Source organism: Chiloscyllium plagiosum, unplaced genomic scaffold (genome assembly GCF_037043375.1).
Source record: "Chiloscyllium plagiosum isolate Xiang-an unplaced genomic scaffold, Cpla_swu_hap1 HiC_scaffold_30, whole genome shotgun sequence".
Classification (NCBI taxonomy): Eukaryota; Metazoa; Chordata; class Chondrichthyes; order Orectolobiformes; family Hemiscylliidae; genus Chiloscyllium; species Chiloscyllium plagiosum.
This window is the reverse complement of record NW_028270168.1, coordinates 13,396,495-13,411,578: the sequence shown is the minus strand read 5'-3', so window position 1 is coordinate 13,411,578 and position 15,084 is coordinate 13,396,495. Positions and strand designations below refer to the sequence as shown.

General features: G+C 38.7%; 1 protein-coding gene across 3 annotated transcripts in view; it reads right to left on the bottom strand.

The window, feature by feature from the left end:
• kdm1a (lysine (K)-specific demethylase 1a) overlaps window positions 1–15,084 on the bottom strand; it is a 65,689-nt gene that overhangs the window by 45,281 nt on the left and 5,324 nt on the right. For 2 of the 3 annotated variants that reach the window (XM_043717387.2, XM_043717385.2), the window contains exons 2-7: window positions 13,833–13,998; window positions 10,503–10,541; window positions 9,928–10,061; window positions 3,025–3,103; window positions 2,589–2,681; window positions 1,095–1,201 (exon numbers count right to left, since the gene is read on the bottom strand). In XM_043717387.2, the coding sequence (XP_043573322.2) occupies window positions 1,095–1,201; window positions 2,589–2,681; window positions 3,025–3,103; window positions 9,928–10,061; window positions 10,503–10,541; window positions 13,833–13,983 (603 nt within the window). In that variant the 5' untranslated portion in view covers window positions 13,984–13,998. The remainder of the gene's footprint in view (window positions 1–1,094; window positions 1,202–2,588; window positions 2,682–3,024; window positions 3,104–9,927; window positions 10,062–10,502; window positions 10,542–13,832; window positions 13,999–15,084) is intronic. The other variant, XM_043717386.2, reaches the window with a different exon arrangement.

Genomic DNA, 15,084 nt, shown 5'->3' with positions numbered 1-15,084 from the left:
TGGCCAGCATTTATTGCCTGTCCCTAGTTGCCTTTGAACTGAGTGGCTTACCAGGCCATTTCAGAGGGCAGTTGTCCACATTGTGGATCTGGAGACACCTGTTCACTAGCCCAGGTGAAGATGGCAGATTTCCTGCCCTTACAGACATCAGTAAATCAGATTAGTCAAACAAATGGACAAGGGTTTCATGGTCATCAGTAGAATCGTAATTTCAGATTACATCCAAATTCCACCATCTGACTTGGCAGGTGTCGAACCCCCCCCCACCCCCAAACCAAATATTCCTTATGTTTCTGGATTAATAGTCTAGTGGTAATACCACCCAGCCAGTGCCTCCCCTACTGCATGGAACCACATGTATGTGGGGTGTGTGGTGGGTGCGTGTGTGTGAGGAATGTGTGAGGGGGAATGGATGTTAAGTCATTAATTCCATCCATTAGTTGTAGTTATCCCTTTCCACACTTGCTACCTGACCTCAATATTTGTAGCAGCTTGCTTGAATTTGACATTTCCAAAATCATAGTACTTTGGTGTTGTCCTATTGTACTAAGTATTGTTTACACTTCTGATGAACTCAGGTCTTCAACAGCTTAGGTACTTACCGCCAAAAATCCAGAAAATATGTTAAGAATACATTCTTTCCTTGTTTCAAATATTATCCTGCAGACAAAAACAAAAACTCTCTCCCCCAATGGACAGGAATTACATCAGCAGTGCATCTCTGTCAATAAAGCTACCTGCTAAAGTAAAGCTTTTCTTCCATTTGATTTCAAGAAATGGAAACACCTGACCTACAAAATACTTGCCCACTTCACCCAAATATTAACTACTTCAAAAGAATGGTGTCATGTTCAATGGCACCAGGATGATTTGTTTCTTATTAAAAATACAAACATGCACTATTTTTAGAATTCATTTGTGTCCTGAAATTTGACTTTGCAATGAAAGTCAGATAGTCAATTGAGAGTTTGATTTTTATGAATGAAATACCAACCTATTTCCTGTTTTGCACATTGCCAAATGGGAGACTTACATTTTACAAACTTCTCTTGCTAGATCTTTGGCATTTGTGAACAAAACAAAAACCAACTTACTCGCGCCTCCAGTACAGTGACATCCATTCCAAAGCTTTGCAGTTGGCGAGCTGCTGCCAGACCCGACACTCCAGCACCAATAATTATCACCTTCCCCGTCTTCTTTGCTATGAATCATAAGGTTTTTCCAATTACTAAACAAAGGAAACACAGATCAACAGCACAGCCCAAGATTATTTAAATTACGAAACTGCCCACACTTAATTAGGTATTCTAATACATTTGGAGTATTTCTGGTAGTTTTCTTTTTAGATGGCCAAGAACTCTTTTCCTTGCAACCAATTCCATGGCCCCCTCTGATTAGTCTGGTTCCAGAATTTGATCCAGAATTGTGCTGTGGACCCCATAATTCCACCATTACAAAGATGACGTACTTCCACCTCTGAAATTTTACTTGACCCTATTTCAATGCATGCACTGCTGAAATTCTATGTATTTGACACCCCAAACTCTACTATTCCAATATTCCCCCTCCATTAAACTGAACTCACCCAAAACTCACCTAACTCATAACAAGTCCTATTTACCCCACTCTTCTGCTTACAGATCTACATTGGGTCTTGCTAGTTAGAATTCTTCCATTTACGTTCAGAAAAGATTTACAAAGATGTTGCCAGCGTTGGAGGGTTTCTACTAGAGGGAGAGGCTGAATAGACTGGGGGTGCTTTCCGTGGAGCGTTGGAGGCTGAGAGGTGACAGAGGTTTATAAAATCATGAGGGGCATGAATAGGGTAAATAGACAATGTCTTTTCCATGGGGTGGGGGAGTCCAGAACTAGAGGGCATAGGTTTAAGATGAGACGGGAACGATTTATAAAGGGACCTGAGGGGCAATGTTTTCATGCAGAGGGTGGCACGTGCATGGAATGAGCTGCCAGAGGAAATGATGGAGGCTGGGACAATTACAATATTTAAAAGGCATCTGGATGGGTATATGGATAGGAAGTGTTTAGAGGGACATGGGCCAAGTACTGGCAAATGGGACTAGATTAATTTAGGATATCTGCTTGGCATGGACGAGTTGGACCGAAGGGTCAGTTTCCGTGCTGTACATCTCCATGACTCAATGTTTATCCAGGTCTTTTCCCCCACACCTATAACCTCTATCAACTCTACAACAGTTAGAGAGGTTGGTGTTCTTCCAACTCTGACATCTTTTGCAACTCTGAATAGCCAACAGGAGCCATGCCTTCTGGTCTGTAGAATTCCCTACACAAATCTCTTCACTTCTCACTCTCCTCTCCCCCCGAAGACATCCTTCAAAATCTACCTCTGTGACCACTTGTTCTAACATCTCTTCCTTTGGCATGATGTCAAACTATTTGGCAAAAGGTCTTTTCCTGTGAAGTTTTATTATATTAAAAAAGGTACCATACAAATGCAAGTTTATTAACGAGACTAACTATATCTCCTTGAAAGTGCGCATCAGTATCATTTAATTCTAATTGTTATTGACACTATTGCACTATATTAAAATCCAAGCAATAGTACTCACTTGGAAGTGGTTTCACCCGTTTGTAGATACCAAAGTTAATTAACCCATGGCGTTCCAAGTAGCTGTGTATCCTGTGAACCAGTACAGCATCACCTGAGACAAAGAGAAATTAACAATGTGCAGCAAGACAAACAGTACAATCAAGCAGATAAACTATATGCTTGATTTAAAAATAATCCTGGAAAGCATTATACATTGATTTCAAACATGATTATTTTTCTGGAAATTTTCAGCTCAAATTGCACCCTAGACAATCTAACACACAACTGAAAATAAGTATTTTTCTTCTATATTTACAGTTTGTTAAGAAGTATTTCTCAAACCATTTCACATTCTAAAAATGCATTTTCTTTAGTCAAAGATTAATACCTATTTGGACATTACTCCAAATTCAGGAAAAAGTTCCCGCAAGCTCACTTATAGTAACCTCACTTACTGTTATATGGAGACTCCAGCTGCTGATGAGTTACCTCAAAGGTTAACTGCACTTTAGGGTTATCCAGCCAGAGCTGCAACTGTTTACAATGGAAAGAAAAGCAATGAATAATTGCATTTCAAATTAACTTTAAAAATGTGTGCTCATTTGTTAAGAGGATAATGCCAACAGCTACTCAAAGAATTTTTGCAGGCTTTCATCCAGAGGTTTATTTAATTCAGATTCTGATACCCTGGAAAGGACATCGTGTATCTATAAGAAGTTATTTTGGGAATATTATTTCACTTTAATACATTACCTAAATGTAATTAAAAAGAAGGAATGAAGGATAGGGTTGAGAAGAAAAAGGGACAGTGAAAGTAAAACAAAACTTTGTATGCTTACTAAATTTTTGAAGGACTGAAACTCTTCACTTACAAAGTTAAGCTTGCAAGGACACAGGGGCTGTTTGGCAGCAATAACGACTGACCACACACAACTTGTTTCATTGTACTTAACAGTGAATTAACCACAACTTCATGTTGATTTCAAAGTTGAGTTTATTCTGCACCTTTTGCATACTAACACACAACACTGCAGTCCCCACCCAAGAATGCGTTCTCAGCCCCCTACTGCATTCCTGTACACTCAACTGCGTTGTCAAATTCCAAACAAACACCATCTACATGTTTGCTGATGACACTATTGTGATAGGACAGATATCAAACAAATATAAGTCAGAATACAGAAGGGGGATAGAGGGCTTAGTGGCGTGATGCAGCGATAACAACTTCTCTCTCAATGTCAGCAAAACAAAAGAATTGATCATCGACTTCAGAAAGAAAGGGGAAGAACACATACCCTATCTACATCAATGGAGTGGTGGCTGAGAGCGTTAAGCTCTTAGGAGTGACGATAACCAACAACCTGTCCTGATTTCCCATGCAGATTTGACCGTCAAGAAGGTACAACAACCCCTCTTCTTCATCAGGCAGCTCAGGAAATTTGGAATGTCCATAAGTAGCTTCACTATCTTTCATAGATGCACCACAGACAGCATGCTGTCCGAGTACATAATAGCTTGATATGGCAACTGCTCTGCCCAGGACCGTATGAAAATGCAGAAGGTTGTGTGCACACCCCAGACTACCACGTAAGCCAACCTCCCATCCACAGACTCCACTTACAAGGCTTGTTGCCGTGGAAAGGTTCCCATCATCAGAGACCCATTCCACCCCGGTAATGCTCTCCGACAACTTCTTCCATTAGGCAGAAGATACAGGAGCTTGAACACATGCACCAACAGGTTTAAGAACAGATTTTTTCCTGCCATTATTAGACTGATGAATGGACTTTCTAACTTTAAATAATGCTGATCCTGTTATGTTGATCTTACCTAGCACATATTCTATTTTTCACCATATGATCCATATATCCTTGCTTACTACGGTCTTCCTTTACTGCTCGCAAACAAAGCTTTTAACTGTACATGAGACAACAGATCAAATCAAATTTATTCATGAGGTACTGATTATAGTAAAGGAGCAGAGTAACTCCGAGAAAAATCCAGATTCCTCCAATTAACTATGCCTGTCCATATTCCAGGACTTGGTGTTTAATAATGTGCATAATAATGGTGAATATTGTTGTCCTCACCAATATTTCTCACACAAAAATCGGGTCATTAATGCATTCAGCCATTTTCCCACCACAAACTATTAATGGGGAGAGATTTCCAAAGCATTCAGATTTTTGAAAGGAGTTAGTTGGTTGGTAATGGTGGTGGGAGCTGTTAGCAACATTCCAGAACAGGAATTCAAACCCCTCAAGCAATGCTTTCCAGGTTGAAGGAGCAAATAAATTAACATTTTATGCACCAATTATATGATTGCAATTACAGAGAATTAATAAAAACATACGAACAAGGAAGAAGAGTAGGCCACTCAGCCCTTCCACCATTCAATGACCTTAACACTAACTCTACATTCCTGCATGCACCAATAATCTTTTATTACCTTGGTTAAAAATAAAACTGTGTCTCTGCCTTAAAAATATTTAAATATTCTGCCTTATAAAGAAGGCATTTCCAAAGACATTCAAACTTCAGATGAATTTCTTTTCCCCTTTATCAGAAATCCCTTAATTTTTAAACTATGACCCCTAGTTCTAAATTCACCCACAAGAGGAAACATATTTTCCACACCCACTTGGTCAAGTCACCTCAAGATCTCATTTATTTCAACTAAGTCACTTCTGCTCTTCTAATCACAAGGGATGCAGAACTAGCCTGCCTAGCCTTGCCTCAAAATGCAATCTACCTGTTCAAAGTATTAGTCCACTGAACTTCTGAACTGCTTCCAACACGTTAACATCCTTCTCTAAGTATGGTGACCAGTATTACAGACAATACTCTAGAAGCAGTCTTACCAATGTCATTTATAACTGAAGCATAACCTCCCTACTCCAGCATTCAATTTTCCTCACAATACAACATAACATTTGATTAGCCTTCCTGACCATCTGCTGTAATGGCATACTAAACCTTCCGTGATTCATGGTTTAGGGCACTCAGATCTCTCTGCATCTCAGCATTCTGCAATCTCTTAATATTTAGATTTTTTTTCATTCTTATTGTAAAAGGAAAATTTCACTCTTTCCCACATTACACTCCATTTGCCAGATCTTTGCCCACTCACTGATCCTATTTATATCCCTTTGTAGGATCCTTATGTGCTCTTCACAACTCACTTTCCTATCCATCTCCGAATCACTTACATAAAATTGTAGTGTTGATGCCCAGAGCCCAGAATGAACACTGATGGCTATTACTGGTTTGAACAAAATTCAACAATTTGTTGTGATGGATCAACAGCGCAGTATCTAATTCTCCAAACACTGCTGGTCAACTTGTGCCTCTCCACCATTAACCAAAACAAAAAAAAAGCAAAACTGCAACCCTGCCCTGAGTACCCCCAACTGAAGTACAATGAAAATCTAAAACTTGCTAAATTTACTTCCATAACATAAATGAATCTTGACATAGCCATTTAGGGTTTGAAATCATGTTATAAAGACCCTGTTAATGACTGTTTATTGTCCCAATATGACACTCAACCTTGGACTCCCAGAAACAAGAATGATGTCATGAGCCAGCAAGTAGCAAATTACTCTTACAGAATTTTAAACTTCTTACACTCTATCTAGACTTCCATCCACTGCATGAAATTCAAATGAAATTTCTGTTCTATAGCAGCTAATTGGTAGAGACTGATTGCTTTGATTAGTCAGCACAATTATTGCTGAATCATGCAACTGCCAGCATTGCAAACCAGATCAGTCCTGGTCTTTACGCATCAGCAGTTCATACATTCTTATACAAAACAATTCCACGGTTTCCAATAACTATAGCCGATGGTCATAGCTTTCTTTAGTTGGCTGAAGATCTTCACTAATGCAATATGCGCTACATAACAACAACAACTGGATGACAGCGTTTTCTGGCCAGGTATCCAATACCATGGCAAGGTGCCCAAGAGAACAATGCTGCTTAGCTGCCTACCTTCCTTCCTTCCTTCTCCACCTGACCCATTCAGAGAATTGATTAAAAGCAGACAGAAAGGTAGAAAGAAGTTGAGATAAAGGCAACAGAAAGCTTAATCTTTGTTTTTGTAATAAAGGAGTCTTGTGCAAATATATCTTAAATATCCAGCTTTCACTTTCAACATGGTTTAATTCCCTCTACCTATCAATCATTATCTTGAGATAAGGTTAGACTAATCCAACAACAAATATGTACTGCAGAGTTCACCATGCCACAAAAGATTTTTCTTAACGTTGAATATTAAGGTGCACAACCCGTTGAAAAACCTTTCAATCTAAAACAGCTATTTGACTTTTTTTTCCATTGTGACATCAGGTTTGGAGATTTTGCATTCTTGTAAACTATATGGCAGAACCTTGGGAACTGCAAAGATGACACCAGTACTATTAGCTCTTTAAAAGGCAAACAATGACAAAGGTTATGATTCCTACTTACCATGCATCAGAATCTGACATTCCCTATTGACATTTCCAGAGCTGTACAGACTGTGCAAGAAATAGTTCTGACTGCAACTGAGCGATTTGCTAACGTCATTCAATGCAGCTTCTCTTACAGACATATGCCATGCCCAAGTTATAGCAGACAAAGGGTACACCTAAGTTGTGAGGAAATTAACCGGGGCAAAAGACAATTCAAGTAGATTTTATTGTTGCTTGAAAATTCACAAGTAACAGATGAAGGACTAAACTTCATCAGCACAGTAATGAGCTGAGAAATTCAATTTGCCATCGCAGGAGGTTGAGATACTCACAGAAACAGAATGCTGATACAGTCATCCACAGAAATGCCAAACTTGGTTTCAGTTTTTCAAACAGGTCTTGTACCACTGGATTCAGACCTCAATCCATTTGGATGTCACTTTCTTTTGAAGGTGAACAAAAAAATCTCAACTAATCTGTTTATTTAAGAACATAAAGAAACAGGAACAAGCGTAGGCCAAATTGCTGTTGCAACCAGCTCTGGTGACAGAGTCAATTGTGCTTCTTTGTTGTAAGTACTTTGTAATAAACTGAAGAAACAGGCTAGTTTTGGGATTTGTTTGCTGTAACATTAAATACAACTGAAGAAAACTGCATGACATTTTATAACATACAGTATTTTATAGTATGACATCAAGAGTACAATTAATTAACTAACAATGCTTTGTAATTGATCAAAATTCAGCTTTTCCTGCAACAATTTACCAGTACTCACAGCATCAGCCCAAATCAAGAGCTATACTTGCACTTCCAGTAAGCTGAAGCTTTAACCTATTCACTCCTCAAGGTTACATGTGCCATTAGATAAACAACCACATTTTCTAACCACAGGCTACACAACAGATGTGCTACAAGATGCCCATAATATTTTTCCTGACCAATATACTTGCAAGACCAGAACTTACAGGCAAAGCCAAAATTAGATTTATTGATATGAAAGTACCTTAAACTGATACTGCAAACATTACCTAAACTTAACTAAATTCTTGATTCTTAAGTAACGTAACTAAAATATGCTGAAGACTTACATGCAGAACATTTCTCATCTGTCAACACTCATTCATGCTACACAAGATATACATTACAAACTTGATTAAATTGATATACTATAGTAAAAGCAAAGTATTGTGGACTCTAAAGACCGGAGTTTCTCCAGCACTTCCTGTTTTCATACTGATATATCTTTATACTGTTTTACAATACTCAGGTATGCCCCAGAATTATTTTGAGTTCTTCTTTAGAAGGACACCCTCTGCTTCAAATCCATTGACATTTATTCTCTCAGATAGCTGGACAACTGCTTAGCAATGCAGACTGATGCCAACAGCAAGGGTTCAATTTCCACACCGGCTGAGTTACCACAAATAATTCTCCTTCTCAACCTCTCCCCTTGCCTGAGGCATGATGATCCTGAGGTTAAACTACCACCAATCATCTCTCTCTAATGAGACCACAGTGACTTTATCTTTACTCACTGATGGGAATACTTTCCCCAAGGGATTATGAAAGAGTCACCCACTCATCAGTCAGTTGCAAACTTGACCACGTTATCATTTCAGAAGTACTAATTCTGGATGTAGGTTTGCTGGCTGAGCTGGAAGGTTCGGTTTCAGACATTTCATCACCATACTAGGTAACATCAACAGTGAGCCTCCAGATGAAGCACTGGTGGTATGGCCTGCTTTTTATTATGTGTTTAGGCTTCCTTGGGTTGGTGATGTCATTTCCAGTTTTTCTCAGGTGATGGTAAATGGGACCCAAGTCAATTCTATCAACAAATACATTGACTTGGATCCTATTTACCACCTCCCCGAGAAACAGGAAATGGTATCACCACAGGAAATGACATCTCCAACCCAAGGTAGCCTAAGCACACAAATAAAAAGCGGGCCATACCACCAGTGCTCCATCCAGAGGCTCACTGATGGTGTCACCTCGTATGGTAACGAAATGTTGGAAACTAAACCTCCCAGCTCAGCGAGCAAACCTACATCTTGAACCTCAAACAGAGCTACAAATCTTCTCAAAACTCACCAAGTACAAATTCTTTGAAGCATTAATACCAGAACTGAGTAGAAAATGTCAAAAATGGATGGAAATGTCTTCTAACAGATCTATCTACTTAATAATTAGCAGCTATTAATGGAGTAAGTCCACAAAATGTCAGAGTACACTCTGCTCATTTCTAGATGGATGAAAAGTATACTTGCTGCAATTGATAAAGGAGGGAGACATGTAAGAAATACATGGAAAATGTAAAAAAGCAAATAAATCAGTGCTCTGCCTCCCATGCTGCATTTATTTAAACAGTTAGTAAGACGATAGCTTCAAAGTTTCTAACTTTGGTTATCTAGTGCATGTGTTTTGCTTTTGTTTCCAATCCAGGAACCCAGAACCTTACTGCAGCAACTAAAGGCAAAACAGCACTGTGGCTCAGTGGTTAGCACTGCTGCCTCACAGCACCAGGGGCCTGGGTTCAATTCCCACCCTGTCTTGTGTGGAGTTTGCACATTCTCCCACAATCCAAAGATGTGCAAGTTAGGTGAATTGGTCATGTTAAATTGCATTAGTCAGGGGTAAATGTAGGGGAATGGGTCTGGGTGGGTTGCTCTTCGGAGGGTCAGTGCGGATTGTTGGGCCGAAAGGCCTATATCCACACTGTACGGAATCTAAAGTAGACAAACTGTCAGAAGTATCCTCCCAGTAACTGTTAAGACTTTTAATGTGAAATACATTGCTGTCATTTTAAAAAGACAAAAACACACAGGTTCCTCTTTCCCTTCCTCCACAAAAAGAATATGCAGCAATGATTTAAGGAATTATGTTTTTAATACAGAAACTTACTGTGCGGTTTCTGATGTATAGAAACACCTTCTGGGTCTGTGCAGGACCACTGATAATGTCTGGGAAACAGGCTGCTTCCTGTGAGGTCATGCGATCGTGAGGTAGGCGACTCTGGAAAGCAGCACCCTCTACACCTGATAAGAATGAACTCACAAAATTAGTGCAATAAAACTTTTAACCTAGGGCCATGAAGAAACACGAGATAAATCTTGAGAGCTTCCAATTAAAACCAAACTGTCACCTGTCATCGTAACATCACATCAGAGTTGTCAGTTCCTCCCATGGACTTGACTTCTCACCCTAACAACACATCCAAGAATCCCTTCCATGTGTTGATCTGCACCTCTGCTCCTGGAAACTTTCCTAAACAACCACCAAAGATTAGACCCTGATCACCAGGTTCCCACCCACAGATTCAAACTTTAGCTGGAGAAGTTTCAGATCCCACAACCCAAAGTCAGTCAACACCTTCCTTCCTCACAAACACTACCTGCAACATAAAAAATTAATCACAAAATTAAAATTAAACCAGCGCACAGAAAAGAAATTTGAAAAGTAATTTAAAAAATACATACCTGCGATCGACCCTGCCAGATTGATGTTGCTCCAATGCACTGCGGGAACGAACGTAAAAACATTCACACGCATGCGCACACTACTAGTTTCCCTAATTTCCGCGGTCTCGTATTAAAACAATATTTTAAAATTTAACATGAATATATTTGCTTATAGATATTTAGTCCCTGGCAGACAAATACAACAATAAAAGCACTGAAAGGGTTGCCAGGGCAGTTACCTCAAGCCACTATAAGTTTGGCTATTATCAGCTGCGTCTCCCTGCATCAGGAAATTTTCCATGACAATATCCCTTGTAAGCCTTCCAAAACACTAATTATGTTACGTCCCCTTTTCTACAAACAGTACCTTCCACTCCTCCCAAAATAGGTGATTTAAATACCATATTATTGGAAGCTGGTAAATGATCATACCCAATCCAATCCAACTTGGGTTAACTGTATAATTACTCTGTCTGAATTTCTTTACTGACTGTTGCATCAAAAGTCCTCTAATATAGTATTTAAAGAAGAGCTGTATAATTTAAAATTAAAACTTAATTGGATAATTAGGCACAAGATTTAGAGAAACGGGTTGCAGAATAAAATGAATTGGTTTCTTAAAAAACTTTCTATACCAAATGTACATAATTCTAAATTTATTGGACCTATATAAACTAAATTAGAATATACATTCTATAGATATTTAAATAAAGATATTAATAGATATTTAATTATCACAATAAACAAAATGGATGTCATTACTCCACACTGGAGTGTGGACCTGAAACAATACAAATCAGGAAGCACCAAAATATTAATATCTGGTCTGGTCTGTCCTTCTAACTTGGTTGGTATCAACTGAAGTAACAGTAGCAGCACTAGAATTGGCCTCAACATTCCTCCGGGTTCAGAACTGAGGAAAGGGAGACAGGAAAATTCAACCATCGCTTTCACTGCTAGCTATTATCCTATGACATTCCCAATGAAATGTAGCCACATGCAATCATTAGGTATTGTCAAGATGAGGCAATGTAATCGTACCCTCGACACTTAAGCAGCCTGCTGACGTTTGCAAAATAGGCTTACAAATGAAGAATGCCTTTTAAACCAAGTTTTTTTTATTTATTCATTTTGTGGGATGTGGGTGTCGCTGACTAACCAGCATTTACAGCCAGTCCCTAGTTGCCCTTGAGAAGGTGGTAGTGAGCTGCCTTCTTGAACCACTGCAGCCTGTTATGTGCGGTTGTCAGTGCCTGTTAAATTGCACCCCAGCAACACAAGGAGTAAGCAAAGAAATGGATAGAGGGAAACTGAAACCTTATGTCAACAAAATAAGGTGCAAACATGGGCCTCAAGTGCATCAAATCTTCATCACTTAATATTAATGCATACTTCTGAAGTTTGACTCATGCTTTCACTGTATTGATGAGTTACCATACTACAGCTGGATGAACTCCTCAACATTTTATATGGTTTCTAAAATACACATACTTTTTTTGAAAATTCTCATTAGAAAGTTGTACACTGTGTGAGTATTCTTTTTCCATCATTAGCAGCAACAAATTTCCTGCCAATGTCAAGGTTTAAAATCAGCACTTACCTACACTTTCCTCTATTCTCAAATGGAATTCCCACATCTCAATTTCTATCCTGCCTAAAAGAAGCCTGCTTTATTTTTTTTCATGCCATTCTCCCTTTTATCACCGTTTCCTCTCACAAACTTACTTTCCCAACTATAGTTTACTTGAATACTACCCCACATCTGGGAAAGCATCTCCAGTAAAATGATCACAATCTTAAACAGGATACCAGAAGTCACCTGTCATTAGATCTGCAGTCATGCACTTGCTTTTAGCTCTCAACTTTTATTGTGTCTATGTATATCCATAATCATACTCTTCTAATCCAGCTTCTTCCATTTACAAGTAACGAAATGTGTTGTGCTACGTAATCTTTCTACACCCCATACTTCTTATTGAAATCAAGTCTCACTGACCATGCTCTGCTCTAACTTTCTCAGCACCTCAAAATTGTTTACTTTTCAGGCACATTCAATCCTCCCTCCCATCAACAGTTTACATGGTATACATAACATAGGACACTCAAATGTAAAACACTAATTATATCAGGATATTATGACAGTCAACAAAGGTAGAGCAAGATTAGCATGGATATTTTAACCTTAAAACTGAATTACAAAATGAAATCATAACCAGGCACTTATTTTCTCACTTTTATAGGTTATAGATTTTACAAGCCTTCACTGTGGACATTAATTTTTAGTGACAGAAAATTCAGAAGGTAACCTGCCAGTAAAGTTACTGTTGACAAAAACCAAGCAAAGGGGAGGAAATAGATACACAAATCAACTGAAGGTTGCAAAAGGGGAATTATTAGAAAATAACAGATCTCTTAGCTCAGCAGAAATCTGTGGGCCAAGTTCCAGGACAGGGAACTTTTAATCAAGAGTTAATTACCAAGTAGTCTGTCCATGACTGAATTGAGGACTCAACACAAAGATTAAGTATCAGATTCAAAGAGGCAGATACTGTCATAGACATCAAATAACCATCCCTACAAAGTCAAAAGGAATTTTCTGGAGAACAACAGCTCAAACTTCTACAAGCTTTCCTTCCTATATACTGAGAAGGAGTTCTGTCACATGCCAATTGCAAACAGACAGAGACAATTAAGGAAGACAGTGTCGAAAGGAAAGATCGTATGAACATATTATTTAGGGTTAGAGTGGGTCATTCAGCGCCTCCTGCCAGGTCTACAATTCAATAAGATTGGTTGCTGGCTAGATGTTTTAAGATATTCAAAAAAAATTTAAAAGGCCAAACAAATATAGTTATGTGTCTTCGAAGATTCAAGTCTAACCTTTGGGGGAAATTGGGGGTAGTTTCCCGAAAGAACTGCACACTTATACAACCCAGATTGTGTGCAGAGGATACATCATTAAACTTTGCAAGGAGCAAGATGGAAGCTGTCTCACACATCTTGACAGTGAACAGATAAGACAGCTGGAGGCAGATATGTGCGTTTCTAATAACTCCAACTATCAATTGAGTGACACCAAATTCACTGTGGTCTAATACACATTTTAATTTGCAATTCTGACTCGCACTGCATTCTAGAGCAGAGCAATTAAGATAGTAGAAATTAGCTTTTATACGTGGAATTTTAACAGATTCTAAAAGTAAAATCTGGGTTTTGTTATTTTGCATAGCTTCAAATAATGGAGAATTTTACATTCAGTGCTTATTGAACACCTTTCAGCTTCCTGGGGGTTCCATTATCTCTCCCCATCCAACAAGATAGACAGCAATCTGAGTAAATGTCACTTACCAGATGGTTCTTCTGGATCACTTTCAATTTCCTCCTCAGGTGGAGGTGGCTGCGGTGGTGGCACCTGCTTCTTTTCTTTTTCAGCTTTTGCATTGCGTTCCTCTTCTGAATAATATTCATCTTCTGATAGGTTTGCCAGGCTTTCATCCATCTCTCTGTACTCAACCTATAAAATGAACATTGCAAGAGAAAAAAAATGTCCTTAGCAGCAGGTCAAATCTCTCACACTTTGGCAGTGATCATGTTAAAAAAATATATAAACCATGTATTTTTAATTCCTGTACCAGTGTTCTATGACACAAAGGATTGGGAAGCTGCCATCACAAAAATACTCCACATAATATTTTAATTTTGAAAGTGAATCTACGATTTTGCACTATCAGCACAGATCACCAAATTATATAATGTAGAGGGAGACCACTTGGCTTTTATGCTAATGTCAGCACTTTGAAAGAGTATTTAAATAATTCCACGCCTCTGCTTCTTCCCGAAAGGTCAGCAAAGGTTGATTCAATTATTTTTGGAAGCTACACTTTAACCCATTTCTATAATCTTTTCAGACTAAATCAGAACTCACTCACTTGAAATGTTGGCAAAAAGATTGATATGTTAAGTATTTATGACAACAACATATTTGCTTCCACAATGTTAAACCAATAGCTTCTGTCTCAAGAGCTTGCTGTCAATTTATGCTACTGTCACTTGTCTCCCACAATGCTATCTGCTACCTTTAGAAACTCATTGTCTATTTGTCTATGAAATTCCCCCAGTATTCCCAATTCTCATCACCCTCAGGGGGTGAAAAGCCTTTCCTCACATTCCCTCTAAACTTCCTGCCCCCTCACTTTAAATCCATTCCCCTCATCACTGATTCCTCCACCAAGGTGGAGCATTTCTTTCTGTATATGCAGTCATAATCTTATACACCTTCTTTAATATGGATTCCTGAACTACTGACAATACTTTAGCTGTGGCCTAATCAATGGTTTAAACAATTCCAGCATAACCTCCTTGTTCTTAAACTCTATGCCTTGGCTAATAAAGACAAGTAACCCACATACCTTCATCTATCCATCCAGCTACCTTCAGGGACTGGTGGATATGCACAACAAGGTCACTCTGATCCTCAATGTCTCCCAGAGTCCGTCTGTTCATGTATTCCCTTGCCTTGCTTGCCCTATCCAAACCTATCACCTCATGCTTATCTGGATTGAACTCCATTTGACACTGATCAACCCATCTATATCCTGCT